At 45.0% G+C, this 21,340-nt stretch overlaps 1 protein-coding gene across 4 annotated transcripts in view; it reads left to right on the top strand.

Annotated features, from left to right (window-relative positions):
- Positions 1–21,340, top strand: part of ITGAL (integrin subunit alpha L) — a 1,445,000-nt gene that overhangs the window by 491,513 nt on the left and 932,147 nt on the right. For all 4 annotated transcript variants that reach the window (XM_069651639.1, XM_069651640.1, XM_069651642.1 and 1 more), the window contains one exon: positions 15,800–15,924. In XM_069651639.1, the coding sequence (XP_069507740.1) occupies positions 15,800–15,924 (125 nt within the window). The remainder of the gene's footprint in view (positions 1–15,799; positions 15,925–21,340) is intronic.

Genomic DNA, 21,340 nt, shown 5'->3' with positions numbered 1-21,340 from the left:
TTGACAACAAGACACAGACTGATCTTTAATTTTAGTTTCCTATTCAGTAAACTCTCTTTAGGATAGGGATAGTACAGGCCATTCATCCAACCCATTTATTTTAATAAAGATGTGTGATGTTGAAAACATTACAACCTTGTTTCCGCCTCTCATTTCTGACCCCTCACACTTCCCTAGGGAGGCCTGAAGCCATAGCGTTATAGCGTTGCCTACCTGACACCTTGATGGTCTTCCTAAGTGACCTAAATGGAGTAGTTGGTTTGCCATGCCTGTCTTTCATCTCTCTCTCTCTCTCTCGCTCTCGCTCTCTCTCTCTCTCTCTCTCTCTCTCTCTCTCTCTCTCTCTCTCTCTCCCCCCCTCTCACACCCTCCTTACCTCTCTCCTCCTCTGTTAGTCATACCTTTGGGGGTGATTGGGGCTGGGACTATGATGGCTGTGGAGTGAGGGACACACAGGCTATGAGAATGAGCCCCCCCTCAGAGTTGTGGTCTCCCTCAATGGGACTACCTACACTACTGGAACAGATTGGGTCCTGTAGAACTCTTTGCTGGAAATGGATGCCATGCTGGTTGCATGATTGCACATTTTCTCATCAGTTCCTCCATCTAAGGACCAAAGCTTCCTCAGATGGAAGGTGTAGCAACAAGGTCTTCTGGGTGGTCTAGGTTCGGTGACCCCATCTAGATCTGCCTCCTAAACACCAAAGCAGAGCCCACAGATGCTGCAGAGTTGCATAATGCATTGAAAGTAACACCCAAAAGAAGACATACCTGCTGCTTCATATTAGCTAGTAAAGGTTAGGAATGTTCCTCCTACCTGCATTAAATTCCCTTAAGTGGATCTGAGCAATATATGCCATATGTGTGCTGGTTCTAATGGAAGTAATCCCTTCTGAAAAAGCTCTTTCAGCACTTTTCCAACCTTTTTATCTTTTGTTTCTCAAGGAGAGGTGGCTTTGCAAGGGACTGATGTCCATGCTTTTAAATTGCATGCCAAAAAGTCCAAGTTGGCCCCTGGTGGGAAGTCTGCTTCAAACCCTGAGAGCGGATCATTTTTCACTATGAAAGTAGGGAGCAGCACCTGTCTATATCCTTCCTTCCTTTAGAAGGTCCTTGCTGACAGCTTTGGGAATGGGGAGGCCTTCTGGGTGCTATTAAGATGCATGCCAAAGAGTCCACCTTGATCCCTGGCGGGAAGTCTGCTTCAAACCCTGAGAGAGACAACATTTCACGATAGATTCATTGTCTCATATCGATTAAACAGCTCATCCTATTCAGGTGGAACTTCATTAGGTAAATGAAGCCATTCACTGATGTGCTGGAGTGCCTGAGTTAATTGTTCCCCTTGGACACAGAGCCCCTTCATTTGATGAGGTCCACCTTAGCTTACTGGAGTCACAGGGTCCCCTGCATTGGCCAATGCAATTGCTTCCTCCTTCAAACACCACTGCCACTACTGATGCTATTCTGTGCTTCAGGCATAATACATCCACCATGATTAGTGCAGCTGCATTACTGGAAGGCATTGCTGCTGCCAATCTGGCGGTATTATCTGCTCAGCGTCATCCTGCAATGTGCTTTCTTTTTTAATTGCACTTGCCGCAAAGGGCCGTCTGCAGTGCCTGAATGCCCGCTGCTCTGATCCTGTCTGTGTGACGCTTACCCTGAAATCAGTACGCATGCTCAGAGCATGCAAAGCAAGCCTGCTTCAGTTACTCAGCTTAGTTTATTTGAGAAGACGCCTATTGAATACTCATTTGAGAAATCACAATGCATAGGAGGGTGGACTGCCAATGGTTATCCACATCTACCTTCCTGTATGTAACCCTAGATGTCCTTGATTGGTTTGCATCATTGCTGTTGGGTAGATCCGAACAGGTTGTTATTGGCTCTTGTAACGCCATCATCTTCTAACACCCCCTTTGGTGTCCTGCAGTATTCTCCCATTTCCCCTAGCTAATTCATTCTTTACATACTGCTCCTCTTTGACGTCATCCAACGATTTAATATTGGGTATTATTCAAACCCTGATGGTACTATGCACATATTATTCTTAAACATTTTCATTCACCCTGCTTCTCAACTCTACCATCTGTGTGTGTGCCTTACAGCCATCCAGTCTTGGATAACACCCAACTGGCTTCATCTGAACACAGCCAAAACAGAAATTCTGGTTCTTGGTCTCCCTTCTATTTCTAAGCCTGTTTTTCTCTCTATTCACCTACTCGTCCTTTGACCAAAGTATCCCTTCTGCCCACTCCAATTCATCACCTAGGTGTTCTAATAGACTCTTGGATTTATCGCCTGCCTCACATCATTCGGGTAAAAAAATCATGCTATTTTCAACTCCCAAGATTTGATACAAATTCTACTATTTTTTCTAGAGAAGAATCCTCTGCACTAGTAGGGTCTATGACTAACAGATTAACTGGTTGCTTAAAATGTCTTGTTCTGGCTGATGCTGGGGTTAAGAAAGTGCAAATATTGTTCTGGTGGTCATACATTTTTCCACTGGTTCAATCTAAAGAAAAGTGTCAAGTTATTCAAAGTATTATGTGTAGTACAAAAATGTCTTTGGCTACATGCACCGGTATACATCTGGGCCTGTATCCATTTGTACGCCATGTGATGAATACCAGGAATTTGTCCCCTCGCCCCAAGGAGGAGCCACCCACTTTGTGACTAGGGAGGTAGGAACGCTGAGATTAACACCTTGTAGGGTACAGGGCAAGCAGGATCTCACTGGGGGTGAACCCCCTTCGGCGACAAAAAATAAGGCAAACCATTTATCTTCCCTTTTCTGAAGATCCCAATATCTTTATTGGCTCTATGGGAGTTAAAATGTATGACACCTTGAAGCTTCCTGTTCGAATGACTGTTATGGTTTCTGACCTACTGTAAACACTGTCCTTGTCTAGGTTGGAAGAACGGTGGATGGTCTCACCCCCTAGCAGAGTAAAGGATAAAGTACCAATCAAAAAGGGACAAAGTGAGAGAGAGAGACATGGAAGCCAGAAGCGCTTGACTGCAAAAAGGGCCCAGGAGCAGACGCCGAGCAAAGCACGGTCAATCAGCGCACGAGAAGTGACGGGCCCAGGTCCGGAATGAAGCAGCAGGAAGAGAGGGCCGATTATGCCTGCTGCTGATATCTGTCGAGAAAGAAGCTGCACTGAGTCAGTCCAGCTTGCCAGCTCTATTGAGGAGCACTACCACGAAACCAAAGGTATGTGGTAGCTCCAGGGAAACGGGAGGAGAATGACGATACCTCCAAAGATCCCAAGGCGGGATCAGAGAGAGAATTCCTTAAGGCAGGGTGAGCGAACCAAGACCCAAAGGCGGGACGAGAGAAGCAAGACCTCAAGGAGGGGTGAGAGTGTGAATACCCCAGGGCAGTGTGAGCAAACCAAGACCCCAATGCGGGGCAAGAGAAACAAGACCCCAAGACGGGGCAAGAGTAGCAAAATCTCAAAGCGGGGTGAGAGAACGAATATCCCAAGGCGGGGTTAGAGAACCACAACCCTAAGGCAGGGTGAACGTGACAAAACCCTGAGGCGGGGTAAAGGAGCCAAGGCGGGGTGAGGGCAGCATGAGTCCCGGCCAGGGTGAAAGAAGTGAGATCCCAAGGTGGGGCGAGAGAGCCGTGACCCCAAGAGGGGTTATAAGGCGCAAAACCCCAAGGTGAGCTACAGACCAGGAGGTACCAAACTAGAGAGAGCACCAGGTCTTTCCTTGGTGGGGAATATCAGAAGAAAACCTAGAGTTAGCATGTGAACCAGGAATTCCAAAGAGGGAGAGAAGACAAAAGACATTCATACTACTCACTTGAAATGTGTATCTGGGTGTGAAAGTAATTCTTTTGACCAAGAAACACCGGGTGGTGAGGGGTCAAAAACCAGCTACCATTCTTTTATTGGGCAAGCTCCCTAATTTTATCTTTGTTGAATTTATGTTTTGGCTTTTGCTTTCGTGGCAGAGACATAATTAAAGCTAGCATAGTATCCAGGACTTTGTTCTTTGTTTGTACGACATCCTGACAAGCACCCCTTTAAACTTCTTTTCTTTATAGAAAGTGTCAGTGGATAGTGACTGCAGCCACAGTACTCTCCACAATTTTTTTAAAGATTGGGATAGTGGAAGCAGAAATACATTCCTAACCAATTAATGTTCTCTTAAAATGAAGGTGGAAATTAATGAATCTTGCAAACCCAACCAATAACCAATAGTCTCATTAAAGTGCATGCTACGTAAACAAGTAAACTGCCGAAACCATTGCTAGGCCTATGATCCTCCACCGGACTAATTCGTGGACTGCTTCACTGCTACTGTCTCAAAGGCCACCTACGATCCCTGCAGTCATGAATTTGAGTTTGGCTGACCTCAATGCTATCTCTCCTGTGGCACCGTCAGTGTTTTTTCAGCTACTCTATACTCACCTAATTAACTTCATTCCCTTTCATTGCATTTATTACTTTCACTTGTGTTTTGCCTTTCCTGTGCACCATCTGCATTTTGCTGCCTACATTTAAAGTTGAATTTGGGGTGTGCTTTTAACCCCTTAAGTGCCAGGCTATTATGCAAGTCTATGCAAAAAGGAATACCGTACTCGTCCTTGGCACTTAATCGAATTGGGTGTTTTTCATTTCCTGTGCACCATGTGCATTTTGCTGCCTACATTTGTAAAATAATTTTTTATGTGTATAGTTACATCTCTGTGCCACTCTCACAATGTAATTCTATTCCTGCTGTGTTTCACTTATTCTCTCCGACTCAATCTACTAGGCCCCCTAGTGAGTTTCACTTATATAACACTTGAGGGACTATAAGTCTCAAGGAGGGGGGAGTGAACCAGATATTGAAATATCTACCACAAGAAAAACAAACTCCCTACCTCTTAAAGTCAGGTAGAGTACAGTGAAGCAGATCACTAGAGTTATAGGGGATGGGTCACATGTATACACTCTTAACATCAAGTATTTGTGTGTATGGAGAATTCAACCAAATCACACTAGAATTAATCAAAAACTATAGCATATTTAATGCATATTCATAAAAAACAGTTATAATAAAACATCATAAGAAACATTAAAAATCTGATAAAGTGACAATGTGCAAGTGCAACCTTATACTGGTAGAAAACCTCCAAAGGGTCTACCTATACGAGGTGTAAGGTGCAAGTAATGTCGAGAGTAAATCATACATAGGAACGCACCTATTTAACAACACACTCAAGGTACAGATACTTGAATACATCAATGGTGTCAATTTAAAGCAATGGTCTAATAACCATATTAGAAAACCACATCTAGAAAAAACAAACGGAAACCCAAGATGTAGAGTACTAAACAATTCTTGTTACTCTATGGTTGGTACTTTTGTCTTGTACTGATCTAATAAGCAACCTTTGAGGGTATTAATCTCGTTCAGAACATTTAGTATTAATGTTGACATGAACCCTACATGTTTCGATCCTCTGAAAGATAATTTGGTTATGGGAACTTCTTCAGGGGTATAGTATTTCTAAAACGTAAAGACCCAGAGGGGGTGATTACTAAATTCGAGGTTAAAGGACAGTTCAGTAGTCAATAACTGAGTGTCAGATGTTTAAAGAGCGGGTTAACATGGAGGATGATATTCCCCAGTAGAACTGTTGTAAAATAACTTGTTCACAATTCTCTTCTCTGTTTAGTAGAGTAAGGGCGTCTAGACCAGACCAGTACAAAAAAACACAAGAAAGGGACCTAATTAATGAGGGTCACCTATCTGATTAGCCACAGCGATAGTTTGTTGTGGGATAACATGGGCGCTTACCGTATTGTTGAGTAGGAAAGGCGTCCGGGGGTGGCTGGGCAAAAATGCTACAAGGCAGTCACCATAAACCCTGTGGATACAAAGAAGGGGGAATATAGGTAGTCTGTCATCTGTAGATGCGAAAAGACGGTAGTCGGTAAAAGTGTCTATCGAACAGATGGTATAGCACAGACACTCAATGTTGGTAGGATTTAATCAGCTCACTGTGTAACTGTACAGCATTGTGTGTACAGGCAGCTTAATGCGGATTATTGAAGTTGGGTACACCTGTAAAAGGTAGAAGTACATAAATATAAGTATATAAATATAAGCATATTGGTCCAGATAGCGCAAGGTCCAAAAACCGTGAGTGAGTGAAGAAAACACCTCACTGTGTCATGAGGCGCATCTGGATGAATGCTAAAAGCGTCATGGTGATGGAAGTTGAAGAGACGCGAGTGGTGAAAAAGCAGCGAGTGACTGTATCAAGCAGTATAAAGTAGAGGGTAGATACAGCGTCAGTGACTGTTGTCACAGCCTAGCCCAAGCAAGTGCAGCAGAGTTTAGGACTTATCAGAGTTTGCAGGTCGTAGGTGTAAACAAAGTAAAGTGGAGCTGGCAGTAACCACAAAACACTGTGCTTAATTATGGTAGTTCTGAAGCAAGTGTCACAACACAGTGGGCCTCATTACAACCCTGGCGTAGGACCATGGTGCTATTAGCACCATGGTCCATGCCGGATTCCGCCATGGTGGATGGCGGATTTACCGCCCCATTCCAAGGTTGGCGGGGCGGTAAATCCCCATTCACCATTGCCCCTTCCCCATTCCCATTTTTGCCCCATAGGGCTCAATGGGGATGGGGCAGGCGCTAATTACGGCGCCGTAAATTATGGTGCCGTAATTAGCACCAAGGTCGCTTAGCGCCTTGGACTTTAACGCCTGCAAAAAGCAGGCGTTAAAGTGGGAATCTGGCGTTAAGGGTTTAACGGCGCCGCAGCCTTTTACGGCGCTGTTAACCCCTTAACGCCAGGGTTGTAATGAGGTCCAGTGATACGTGTGTCTGTTGGAAATCGCTACAACAGTATCACAACGGCATGGTATGGGATCGAGCGCACTGCAGGCGTTAGTAGAAAAGCCACCACGGGTGAAATTGTAGAGTAGCTGGGGTAGCCGAAGTAAGGTGTAAAAAAAGGGCTTACCGAAACCTAAGGCTCTAGAGAGACATGGCGGGTATTGGAGATTCGCGCAGGACCGCTCACAAAGACGTGTTCTGCACTTAGGTAAAGTAGTGCCATAAATGGAAAGTGAGAGTCAAGGCACGTCTGTCTGTACGTAGCGTTGGATGTCACGTGGGTAAATAGAGACCACGGGGACTACGTGTCCTCCGTAGCAGTACATCTGCCATGATGGAACGGTGTCAGAGATGCCGGTAGAAAATGAAACAAATGGAACCCGAGCCACAACAGGAGCGCGACGACAAGTACAATCAACATAGGGTACACATCTAATAGAGAATGAAAATAAGGTACCTATGGCCAAGATCAAATCAGGGTCTAAGGTCACCAATATACGTGTGCCAATCTTATAGGTGAAAATGTGTATCGATGTAAAGGGTAACTGAAATAACTTACATTTAGTAGGTAAGGTAAACAGAATACAACCAAGTGCCAGAGTACAACACATAGTGTTGTATATAATGCATGGAGGGCCTAAGTATTGGAAAAAGGGCAATGTTATTCATGTGTGGGTCAAAAACACACTCCAATCAATGTTTTTGTTTAGACCCGACACATGACTTTTTGTGAGGAAAATCATTTTTTGCTCTTGTACACTGAGCATGTGCTTACTGTTGTTTTCATTATTTGAGAGTCCAATTTTCATTATGACAGTCCATCTCAAATCTTCAGGTTTATGGCAACACTGTTAAAGTGGCCTACTAGGGGTGCATTTAGTGTGTTGGTTCTAATACAACTTTTATGTTCACCAATTCTAACCTTTATTTTTCTTTCTGTTTTGCCAATATACAGTCTATTGCAGGTGCACCAAATTGCATATACAACTATACTGGTATTACAGTTGCTAAAAGATCTCTGTTCCCACAAATTAGGTAATCCTAAATCTATCAGTTTGGACCTTTTAGTTTGTGCACAGCAACTGCATGGTTTGGGTAGACGCCATTGTTCAGTCAGTGTGGTTTGATTTTCTTTGATGAGAATGACGTTTCTTGTTGTTAGCTCCTTAAGATTCTTGCTCCTCTTAAATGCACACTTGGGTTGTGGAAGTGGATAATCACCTTCTTCTAGAATGTGCCAATTGCTTTTGATTATTTTGGAGATTTCATTAGTAAATGGATTGAATGTACTCACAAAGATTAGGCTGTCGTCTAGGGCATTCTTGTGTCTCTATTCCAACAATGACTCTCTGTTGTTATTAGTGGCCCTTTTTCTGGAGGACTTCACAACTTTCTTCGGATAGCCTCTTTTGATTAGGTTTTCTTGCAGTTGGTTGGCTTCATGTACAAAATCTTCCTTATTACTGCTATTCCTCTTTAATCTAAGGAATTGTCCAAACAGTACATTTTGTCTGGTATGTTTGGGGTGGAAACTGGAGAATAACAGTAAGGTGTTTTTGTCAGTTTCCTTATGGTAAGGTCTAACTTCCAATACTGATTCGGTTTTGTTTATATAAATGGTCAAATCTAGAAAGTTGATTTCATTGTGACTTCTAGTGTTAGTAAATTTAAGGAATGGATTTTGTGCATTCAGCCATACAATAAACAAATCATAGGTAACATCATCTCCGGACCACACCATGAGGATATCATCGATATACCTCTTCCATAGTTTGATGTGTTGTAGATAAGGGTTCATCTGGTTCAATATCACATTTGTCTCAATCGTTTCAACATACAGGTTAGCCAACGTAGGGGCCACTGCTGACCCCATTGCTGTCCCATGTATCTCTTTGTAAAATTGACCGTTGAAAACGAAGTAATTTTCACAAAGTGCCATTTCGTGCACCAAAGAATGAAGGAGTTAGGGACTCTGCCAGTTTGTCTGGATTCAAGAAATTTCTCTTCAATCATGTTTAGGGTTTCAGCTTGTGGAATTGTAGTGTAGAGGGAGACCACGTCTAAACTTGCTAGTGAGTCAAGTGCTTCAGTCTTAAAGCCTTCTATTAGTCTGATGACTTCAGTGGTATCCTGTATATATGACGCCATTTGTTTAACATAGGGGCTCAAGTAACGGTCAGCATATTTGGATGAAGGTTCTTAAAGGGAACCTGTTCCTGACACTATTGGCCTGCCTGGGGGATTTACTAGGTTTTTGTGAATTTTAGGCAGAGTGTAGAACTTAGGTACATTCGGTTGAGGTGCATAAGGTATTCTGCTTCCTGTTTCGAGATCCAATTCCTGTCGAGAGCTTTCTTTACTTTGGTATTGATCAATGTTTGCAATCTATGTGTAGGGTCTCCCGGTAGATGTTCGTAGAAAGAGGTATCGCTTAATTGACGATCACATTCAATAACGTAGTCTTGTCTGTTCAATATCACGATTGCACCTCCTTTATCGGCTTTTCTGAGGATGATCTCATGATTCGTCTTTAATGATCGGATCGCCTCTAGTTCTTTTTTGGAGACATTTTGGAATCCTTGTGTTCTATCCTTTGTCTCAAGTGTATCTAAGGCACTCATCACTCTTTTTTTGAACACTATAGATTCTGTAGTATAGCTAGCAGTTGGTGGGTTGAATTTCGAGTGTCTGCGTAGACCTGTTTCATTCTCTTCACTAATCGATGCATTCTCCATGAAGAACTGTTTCAGGTGTATTTTTCTGAACAATTGTTCCAATACTGTTCTGATCCTGAATTTATCATAGCTTTCAGTTGGCACAAAGCTAAATCCTTTTACTAAAACCGATTTTTCCACTTCGTTCAGTAGGCAATTAGATAGATTGACTATTAATGTGTCTTGCTGCGCAGTTGTCTGGGTTCGAAGTCCCATGTTGCTTGATCCTGGTCTAAAAAAGGAGATTGGGATTGTGTGTTACCTCTTCCTCTTTTTCTTTGAGGTCTCTGGGATTGGCCACGTCTGGTGTTGGATGCTCTTCTTCCTCTGTAAGCTCCTCTATTCGTGGGGTACAGGTCATCGCCATCATCCATAGTTTCGTCACTCGACCCATGTGAACTGTATGAGGTATTATCGAACCGTACTTTACGTCCTCTTGGTGGAATTCTATCTCTTTGGGTGTTCGGTTTGTAGTTGTCTTGTGTATATATGAATGCCTTTTCATGAGTATAAAGTTAATTAAGTCTTTCTTCATTCTCCTTACTCGATCCCTGGTAGTATAGTCTTTGAAATCATCGATTTCTTTGTTGATTTCATCTAGTCTTTTTTTGTAGATATCGAGGGATACTAGTTTTTTTATTTCGTCTTCCAGGGTTATCAATTCCTTAGCAAGTTTGTCTGTCATTTCTTTGGCTGTATCTATAATTAAGATAAGCCAATCTCTCCCGCATTTATTGGCTATGTAGCTCCATTGTAGGATGAACTGTTTATTATCAAGCAATAGCAGTGGTTCGTTTCTTACCACTAATCCTTGTGGTAGGGTTCCATTGCGGAGGTATTCATTCATTATAATTCCGTGTAGTTCGGTTCTAATGAATCGCTTTTTTAATTGGGCCAACTCATCCCGATTGCTGACATTACCTAATGATGTAGTTCCATTCTCTGGGTCTAGAGCTGTTGCTCGAGCTAGAAGATCAAGCACATATTTGTCATCGTAGCTCTTTACTTTAACTTCTGCCATTATTTCGCAAAAAGATGTACAGTCTTTATATGCCTCTAACTTATCCACATTTATATTGATGGGAAGCATATGAGAAGTCCCACGACCAATGGCCGTGCTCACAACTTATATAACACTTGAGGGACTGTAAGTCTCGAGGAGGGGGGAGTGAACCAGATATTGAAATATCTACCACAAGAAAAACAAACTCCCTACCTCTTAAAGTCAGGTAGAGTACAGTGAAGCAGATCACTAGACTTATAGGGGATGGGTCACATGTATACCCTCTTAACATCAAGTATTTGTGTGTATGGAGAATTCAACCAAATCACACTAAAATTAATCAAAAACTATAGCAAATTTAATACATAGTCATAAAAAACAGTTACAATTAAACATCATAAGAAACATTAAAAATCTCATAAAGTGACAATGTGCAAGTGCAACCTTATACTGTTAGAAAACCTTCAAGGGGTCTACCTATACGAGGTGTAAGGTGCAAGTAATGTCGAGAGCAAAACATACATAGGAACGCACCTATTTAACAACACACTCAAGGTACAGATACTTGGATACAACAATGGTATCAATTTAAAGCAATGGTCTAATAACCATATTAGAAAACCACATCTAGAAAAAACAAACGGAAACCCAAGATGTAGAGTACTAAACAATTCTGGTTACTCTATGGTTGGTACTTTTGTCTTGTACTGATCTAATAAGCAACCTTTGAGGGCATTAATCTTGTTCAGAACATCTAGTATTAATGTTGACATGAACCCTACATGTTTCGTTCCTCTGAAAGATAATTTGTTTATGGGAACTTCTTCAGGGGTATAGTGTTTCCAAAACGTAAAGACCCAGAGGGGGTGATTACTAAATTCGTGGTTACAGGACAGTTCAGTAGTCAATAACTGAGTGTCATATGTTTAAAGAGCGGAAACTAGTGAGTTCAGCCAGAACTGTGCAGTACTGCCACTCCTCCCTCATTCTTTGGCCAAAACCTCTGCCCTCCGATGGCTCTCTCCATCTCCCCCATATTCTCTAACTGCTACACTATCACCTATCCCCCATCTCTCTTCAAGTCCGGCAGGAAAAAGCACAAAGAAGATATCCTGAGTGCAATCCCTGGACTTCCCATTGCAGACTCCTAGGTCAGTGCTTCCTCTAGAGAGGTTTTCACAGATATCCTTTTCTTTGTCCCCTTACCTGATCTCTGGACTCCCCATCTCATCTCCACTCCCTTTCCCTCCTCACACCCTTCCATTAACGGTGGAACCAAGTGGGAAGTCATCTTGGCTGGCGTTGCATCCTCTCGATGCTTCGTTAATGTCTATCACACTGGCACCATTCTGGTTCAGGGTCCACCACTCAACCTTCTTCTCTTTGACCGCATCTTGCCCTCTCTCATTAACTTTCTTCCTTCACCTGCTTCTCCTCCTACTCTCCCTCTCTGAATGGTCTACCACGCCCCTGTACCCCACCTCAGAAAGCCTTCAAAAGCACTGACCACCTCCACCCGGCGCCTCTTAACGGCCACTCAGCCATCAAACTCCTCTGACATCTTTCTCCTTCTTGAAGACAATAATCTTTGTATTTTTGCTCTTACTGAGACTTTTTTCAATGCCAGCTCAGTCACAGCCTTTGACTCCCTCCTCCCTGATGGCTTCAAGATCACCTCCAAGCCCCGACCCCACTGCACTGGTGGGGGTTGCCTTAATCTTCCCTGAGTGGGTTCCTGCTTCCATCTTACCTTACCCAGTCTTGTTCCTCTTTTGAAAGCCTGGTCTGTAAATTGGTCACCTCTCCCACTTCCACCCTGACCATTGGTACCATCTATCAGCCTCCAGGCGTCACTTCCCTATTCCTTTCAGAATGGGCCGACTTTCAACTGGACTCCCCTGGCTCTGCATCCACTCTTTTCACTGACCTCTGCTCCTCGATTTCCCTCTCCATTCTCTCTTCTGGGCCAACCCACGCAGCTGGACACACTCTTAATGCCCTCATACACTCTAATTTCTCCCCCCCACCTCACCCTCTCAGTAGTCACCCCTCTCTCCTGGCCAGACCACTCTCTCCTCTCCTCCCATCTGGGTCCCATTGGCCCCCTGACCACCGCCCCCCCCAAAAGTCACACCAACCTTGCTCACTAACACCCGCCAAAGGAAACGAGTGACTGCAACTGCCTTTCGCCTCCACCTTCACCCTGACTTACCCCCCCACCTCTGACTCTAACTCTGACACTGACTTCAGAAACCTCCATCTTTCCACCAACAACACTCTTGCCCCAGTCATGAGGATCCATCTGAAACCTGCCTCAAAACATAACACTTGGTATGACACCGAACCTGCAGCCCTGAAACAAAAGTGCAGGGCAGCAGAACGGAAGTGGCAAACCACAGGCTCATCCTCTGACAAACTGGCCTGCTGCCTGTTCCAAAGGCAATACAGACTCACCATTCGTGCTAAGAAAAGAGCCCATATTCAGGCACGGGTCTCAGGTGCAACAAATAACATGGCTGAACTTTTCAAAATCTGCAGAGAACTAGCCAACCCCTCCACAGTCTCCTCCTCCCCTTCTCCTTCCCAGGCTCTCTGCAATGCACTGGCCTCACACTTTGCCACCAAAAGTCAGGACATTGTGGCCACCCTTTCTGTACTCCCTCACAACCCATCCCACTCCCCCTCCACCACACTTCTGCCCTCCCTCTTCCTGCCTCCTTTTCCTCTTTCTCTCCTGTCACACCTGAAGAAGTTACCAGAGTTGTCTGCTCCATGAATGTTTCTTCTAAACAGGTCTCCCCTTGCTCATCCAGGACCATCAAGGATAACATTGGCTCTCCTGCCCCTGCTCGCGCTGCTTTCTGAATCACTCCTTTATCACTGGATCTTTCCCCTCCCCCCTCAAGCACTCCCTTGTGTGCCCACTCCTGAAAATACCGTCCTCTGACCCTAACTGCCCTTTCAGCTATCGCCCTATCTCCATCACCCACTTCCTGGGAAAGCTGCTTAAGAAGCTAGCCGTGCCTCCACTTAACTCTCACACTGAACTTGTTGGAGGACTCCACGACCATCAATCTGGCTACCGAGCATCCAGAGGCATGGAAACTGCTCTTCTGAACACCTGTGAAGAACTGCTCACATCTCTGGACTTCAACTCACCAGCTGTCCTTATACTTCTCGATCTGTCCTCTGCATTTGACACAGTTAACCATTCCATCCTCATACAAATGCTCCACGATGCACTTGGTATCTCGGAACGGGCACTGGATTGGCTGTCATCCTGCGCCCCTTCTCCTCTCCTTCTACCATCTCCACCTGTAGTGTCCCTCAGGGCTCTATACTATCCCGCTGGCTTTTTAACATCTACCTTGCACTCCTTGCACGCCTCATCTCTTCTTTCTCCTCCAACTTCCAGTGTTATGCAGACGACACACAGCTCTTCTTCAGACTCGCTGCTGACCCTCTTGCACCCTCCATCATCCCTGACTGCCTATCTGCCATCCAGTCCTGGTGCGCCTCCAATGATCTCTGCCTCAACGCCTGTAAAACTGAGATACTGCCCATTGGGATCCCTGCTCCCTCCTTCTTCCCTTCACTCTGGCCTTCCTCCTTGGGCTCCCCCCCCTGCTCCTTCAACTGAAGCAAGAAACCTTGGAGTCATCTTTGACTCCTCTCTTTCCTTCCTCCCTCACACTCAGGACATTGCCAGGAAGTCCAACTATCAGCTGTTCCGTCTCAAAGGAATTATACCTTTTCTCACTTTCCCTCACAGGCTCAATGTGACTCAAGCCCTGGTTCTCTCTAGACTTGACTACTGTAATAGCCTCCTCCTGAATCTTCCTTTTCCACTATGCAACCCCTCCAGCTTATCCAGAATAGGGCAGCAAGACGTATCCTTGGCCTTAAGCCCAAGGACCACAACTCTCCTGCACTAAAAAGCATTCACTGGCTCCCGGTTGCTGCACAGATAAAATTCAAATCCCTCTGCATGATCCACAAGGCTGTCTGGGCCCGGGGACCACACTATAGTCAACTTTATCTCACTAAATACTCTCCCTCTAGACCACTTCGCTCCTCTGGCACCAACTCTTTGTGTGTAAAACATCTTGCTAAACAGAGGGCAGTGGGTCTCTCACTCTCCTCCACAGGCTCCCTCCTCTGGAATAGCCTCCCCTGGAATAGCCTCCCCCTGAGCCTTGAGCAGTATCTTCTCAAATTCCAGAAGCTCCTTAAGACTTTCCTCTTTTCCCCCGCCTTCCCTCCTTCTCTCCTTTGCTAATCCCACAGTTGCTGAATCGGTGTCTATGGCTCCTCCCAGCTCCTGTCTGTCCACAGCACTTTGCATTTCCACACCCTCTGCTCAGGAGACCCGCTGCCCAGGCCGTGTAGCACTCTGAATTTCTAGCACTTCGTCCATGGCTCACCCACGGGCTCGGACTCCCCAGCACTTACCCTCTCTTCCCCCTTCCTTTTGCACTTGCATGTTCTGAATGCTCACAAGGCATAGTTGGTTCGTCTCTCTCCCTTTTCCCCCACTGCTCTTAAATTGTGTGCTGTATTGTTGTAATGTATTTCCCACCCATCCTCCCTTCCTGCACTGTGGGTGCTTTGAAGCAGTGGGCCTCATTATAAGTTTGCCGGTTCGGTAGTAATTGTGCCGGTAAGCTACCTGCACCATTGCTACCGGACCAGCAAACTACGAGTTCTGCTCGGCGGTGCCTTCCCGGCGGGCGTAACTGCATCCGCGAGCAGAGCATTCACGAATGGTGCCGGTGCATCCGACCTCACCATTCCCATTGAGTTTTATGGTGCTGAAATCGGAATGGTGAGCATTTTTTTCCGGTTCCCTGTGAATCAGCAATTACCTGGTCCTGTGGGGCAGTAATGCCACAGTAACAGCCCATTCGCGGGCGCCGAGAAAAAAACTACTCCGCCAGGGTCGTAATGAGGCCCAGTATATTCTTATTGTATAAGCGCCTAACAAGCAAACAATAAATAAATAAACCAGATTTGAAAGTGGCTGCAGGTAAGAATTCTGAAGGTGCCTCCCTATTTTCTGCATTGTCACCCCAGTGCTGAGAGCACTGTATTGTCCTCCACAGGGATGGCTGCATTATGGCAGATTGTGCGCGGGATCCCAGAACCCAATGTTATGTATTTGTACCACCCTTGTAAATGGTACCTGACTCACTCTCTGCATCTCTCATTCTCACCTTTATAGAATGCCCAAAGGTGGACCTGGTGTTCCTCTTCGATGGTTCCGGCAGCATGAATAAAGACCAGTTCAAGAGCATTATTAATTTCATGATCAGCGTCATGGATGGTTTACGGAACACCACAATGCAGGTATTGGTTCACTTGAACAGGCAATATTGGGGCATTGAATGTTGTAAGAGAGCCTGGCACTAAGACTTGATATGAGGGTATCGGTTCAGAAAGAAAGAAGGCATGAAAAAAAGAGCAAGCTGTAACCACTAACTCTGTCTTTTTAGTGGATTGAAAGGTGAATATTTGTGATTCATGCATGTTTGAATAAGGGCCTGTGAACAAGTAGAAATGTGGGTGTGAACAAGTGAGTGTGATGTGAGTGGCTGTGAAGGAGCATCTGAGAGTGAGTAAATGGGAGACACTACATATACAGGAGTGAAGTTATGGTGATTTTTTCAGAATCCTCCCATTTCCTCATGGCCGTTTCACTGCATTTAGGTTTGGGGCATTTCACAGAATGGTACCAAGGTAGATGGGGTGTGTGTAGGGGTGAAATATGAGATATGTGGAGTGGGAGGTAAGAAGGGGACAGTAGCAATGCGAGAGGAGGGGCTGGCAACCCCATAAAAATACAGCAGTAAAATGCAGTGAAATATCCACCGCAGGGAATCTTTCCTGACCTTTAATCAGATGACTGACTGTTAGCCCTTAAGCCCTTCGGTCCAAGGTTTGCGCGTTGCCCCTCACCTAAGTCTACTTCTAAAGGCAGGCTCCGATAGCCATTAAAGAAAGAACATCGACTCATCATGGCACATGGCCCTGGTAGATGACTGAGCATAAAGCTGCCCTTGAGAAAAGATTAGGTAAAATAAACCATGCGTTTTAACATTCAGTAACTAGATGTTGAATATTCCGATGTATAAGTTCAAAGTACAACACAAAAAATAAATACTTTATGCAGAACCTATGTTATGTTTTTTTGCTATATATATGCATTGGTGGAAAAATCTGATTTGATTAATTGCTTCATTTGTTATTTATTATGCACCTATACACAAGTGTTTCAAGGCGCAAAATACTTAGAAACACTTAGAAAGTGAAGATAGATTAATTTGAGTGATCCTGAGACAGGCACTGAACATTAGAGGAAGGGTGGTATGGAACTGATCAGTTGGGGGAGTGCAATACAATTGTACAGACAATGACAAGACATAAAACAGACAGAAGTCCGAAGGGACTGGACATGTACAGGTTGCTATTTACAGAAGAGTTTGGTACCGGGCAGTTAGAGAAGGGCTGACAATCTGTGGCAAATCAAGGGTTCATCCTTGCGGTCATGAGGTGACATTTAACAGAATACTAAAGAGTGGATGGTATTGAAGGTTTTTTTAATTAAGAAATGTAGACAGATAACATACATAACATAAGTAACTATAGAACTTAATAACCTTTCACGCTATGTTTTTCCTCTCCCAACCTCCTTCCTTTCTTTTCAAGGATTGGAAACTATCTCCCTCACTCCTTCAAACACCAGAGCTATGACCTCCCATACCACTACTGTTCTAATCCTCTGTCCTCCTCAAGTGCATTGTAAACAGGTTAGTCAGGTTCCCTCCGAAGTATCCACTTGCCCCACACCTTTCCATGTTTATCGTGGCAGCCTGTTTGTAGACTAACGTTTGTAGTTCTATGTGCCTGTTCATAGTTGCTTCCCTCTCTGACTGCGAGGGGATCTCTCCAGAGCCCCAAACTCTGCTGATACCGACCAGGGAAAGTACCATCAGTGCTCTTTCGTATGCCGAGAGGTCAGTGTCGCTCCAATCCCCTAATAGAGATAGTAGTGGTTCAGCATCCAGTTGACCTTCCAGTATGTTATTCATAGCGTTGAGGTCCTCTCTGCAAAAGGCTTGTACCTTGGGACATGCCCATACCATGTGGATGTACGTTCCTGTCACAACTGCATTTTGGACACTTGTCGTTTTCCCTCCTGCCCATTCTGTATAGCCTCTATGGGGTATGATATGTTCTGTGGACCATTTTATATTGAATCAGCTAGTACTGACGGTTAATATACATTTCCCTTGCTGAGTCTAGAGCACACTCCCAATCCCCTTTATCCAACATCCCTAAGTCCATCTCCCATCTGGCTTTGATTTGGAGGTTTTATCCCTTGAAATCGTTTTTGCTCAAATCTAGAAAGGAATGTACGGCCCCCTTTCCAACCAAATTCTCCAGGGACTTGGCCCCCTTTTCCTGGCAAAAGAAAGGTCTCTGGATCTAGTGCAACTAGAGAGGAGAGAAGAGAAGGAAGGCGAGTAGTAGGAAGAGACAAACCACAGAGAGAGAGAGAGAGAGAGAGAGAGAGAGAGAGAGAGAGAGAGAGAGTCATGCGCCGTCTTCGTACTTGGCGCCTGTGGCCCCGTGTGTGTTTACACACTTTCTGACTCCCATTACGCTTAGTTCTCTACGTACATCCAGCGGTCTAGTTCTTTCCAATGCTGGATGTGCGTAGGTCTACTTTAGCCACGCCCCCTTCCGTTACTTGCGTTGCAACCATTACGGTCAGCTGTGTTTTCTTTGCATTTTTCTGCATTCCGCTTCATTTTCCTTGTGCCTTCTCTTCTTCTCGCTCTGCCTTACACCATTCGGATCCCTCCCGTTCGGTGCCTTCTCTCTCCTCCTTCTTTTGCTCGTGCTCCTGGCTCCTCCTATTTTCCTTCGTGCTAGCTCGCTGGCAAGTCTTTTGATTACTTGTTGCTCGCTTCTCTTCTACCATTATGATCATATTGGAGTCTTTGTTTTCCACGGATTCTGGTTTATTTTCATTGCACTTTGTCTACTGTCACGAGCCCAATTTCTACAAGGAGTTCTGCCGTGACCTTACCACCATAGGGGTTTTTTCTGCCAAGTTTGGCTTTTTCCCCTTTTGGTCCCTCCCGGGAAAGGGGTCACAGGGAGTGCTTTTCAATAGCCTTCACTGTGTGAGACACAAGCCGCAAACAAAAAAGAAAAGGACTACAGAGCCCGCCGATCCCTAAGCCCAGTGGAAGAAGATTCTGACAACACAGGTGAGGAGGAGGAGGAGGGGAGTTGGGACATTCCGAGCAAACAAGACAAGGAGGCTGACAGAGAGAGAGAGAGAGAGAGAGAGAGACAGAGAGAAAGAGATAGACAGAAAGAGCATAGTTGGGAATTGTATGAACATCAAAGGGGCAGAAGGAGAGAGAGAGAAAGAGAACATAGAGAATGAGAGGAGGAGGGAGTAAGAAAGTAGAGAGCAGGCTGAGGTCTTTAGGTCATCATTTCAGTTTGCATTTCAGATAATAGGGGTTGATAATCTCTAGTTGCCAACCAAGAGGATTGGAAAGCCTGGGGTTTGGTGGTGGGAAGCCTATGGGAGACGAGAGACCTGGCCTTTAGTCTGTCCTGCTGGCCTTGCATACCAACCAACGTTAGCCTCATTTGAGTGCTGTGAATTAAAAATCTCTGAACCATCTTCTGGAGTATTGGTATTCTTAAGGCCATCTGCAACCATAGGCAGGTTCCGTGAGGAATACTTTTTCCAGCTAAATTGAGAATGCACTTTAACGAGTGCTTTTATTTTGTCACAGCACCAGCTGATGCCATTTCTTTCATAGAATCGAATATCCCACAACATGTCAATAGTTATTTTTCTCTATCTCCTTCAACAACTCCTAGACCTCTTAGTTCATTTGAGAATTTGGGCTGGTATATCCGTTTGTATTTTTAAAAAGGTTTTGAAAATGAGGGGACCCTCGAGAGCCAGAGCGAGATGGTTGCTTTAGCGTGAAGCTCCAAGAAGAAGGTGCCACAGTGGGCGTGATATGCCCACCATGAGCTGCTAAAGTCTGCTTAAAATTTGGATCTGTGCTTTCTATGCTTTCTATGCCCATAACATGAGCTTTCTGGGTTTGGCGCCCGCTAACATGTGGAGCATGGTGGCACGTGGAGATTCCTGCAGCGACCGGAAACAAATGTTGCCTGATGATGGCAGAGTCGTGAAGCTCCTGTCGGCCCTGAGATTCCAGAGACCTGTGCAACTCCGGGAGGTTTCAGCGGGAGCGATGAATGCCCCTTTGTCTATGCTTGGATGTGGCGGCTGGAGCTGTTGCCACATGTGTGGATCACCGACGGAGCCTGGTGGAACGCTGCGGTGGATGGGTTCATCGACCGTGTGAAGGAGACTACTGAGCGGCTGGAAGACATCGTGGCCTGCAGAATGCGGCGTGGTGGTGCTGCTCTCCCCGGTGCTTAGTGAATACTATAATCTGTTACCAGGCTTGCGGGCCCAGCATTTCTTTATTGAACTGCCTGCATTTTGACCTCCTGACAGCGACTGGCAACGCTATATGGCTAATTAGTAGAAGGCGCTCAGAGAGACTGGGGTGTTCTCTGGCACACTCTCCCTGATACCGACGGGCCTAAAGTCCGGCTGTGCTGCAGAAAATTGAAGATCGCTGGAAACAAAAGGGGGTGCATCCAAGAACGTCATTTCACCAATGTAGCGGAAGTGACATCACATGACCCTTGACCCCAGTGACATCACAGGAAGTGATGTAATTTGACCCCACCCCAAAGTGATATCACGTGAAGCGATGGAACACAACCTTTCACCCGTTGACAAAACAGGAAGTGGCATCACATAGCATTGTACGCTGCGAAAAATATGGTTACGATATCACTATAATGTGATGTACATTTCATACAAGAATGGATTGCCATATGTATCGTTAAGATCAGTGTGTATAGGCCCATATTACCAAATTACTGTGAATGCAAGTAGACATCCATGACCAAATGATAACGATGTGTTATTATATAGCACTAACGCTTAAGCGCTTTATATAGAAAAAATATACACCCAATATCACCCAACCTGTGTTGTTACTCATTTATCGACCTCAGAAGGATGAAAGGCTGAGTGGAGGTGTTTAAGAACAGACTAAATCAGTGACTCTCCCCCTGAAGTGTGCCTGAAATAAACCTTTATGAGTCTAGCAATTATTGCATAGAATTCGAGAAAGGCACATTATTTCGCATTCCTATTCTTTCTTATTTAGGGTCAGTGCTGAGAGTGTTAGACTTGTGCCACGTTTCTTCTTTTTTTAAGGGGCCTGAAGAGGTCGCAAGGGAGTCCACAGAGGTCGCAAAGGAGACCTCTGGCGACCCCCAAATGACATCCCTGGGTGCATCCGGGATATTGGCTGTTACTCAGGACTGGGCATAGGCGACTGGGATGCATTTTATTGCACATTTCTATCCCATCATGAGACACCAAGGCATGGCCATTTTCTGTCGAAAGACGACAGCTCACGTTGGTTTGTGGCAGCCCACAACAACGGCACCTGCCTTATCAAAGTGACACATGCACTTCAGTGGGTGTGGTATGAAGCCCCTGCATATATGCTATTATAGATCAGACATAGTGGATCAGCATTTCTTCAGTGACTTACTGTCTCTGTATTTGACTGTGATTCTATGATGGTTGGTTGTCTTTGAGGTGGACAGAAGCCTGCACGACCGGACCACGAGA

Source organism: Ambystoma mexicanum, chromosome 3p (assembly GCF_040938575.1).
Source record: "Ambystoma mexicanum isolate Mex_15411 chromosome 3p, UKY_AmexF1_1, whole genome shotgun sequence".
In the NCBI taxonomy this organism is placed as follows: Eukaryota; Metazoa; Chordata; class Amphibia; order Caudata; family Ambystomatidae; genus Ambystoma; species Ambystoma mexicanum.
The sequence above is the reverse complement of the archived record's forward strand: the minus strand, read 5'-3'. Positions and strand labels throughout refer to the sequence as shown.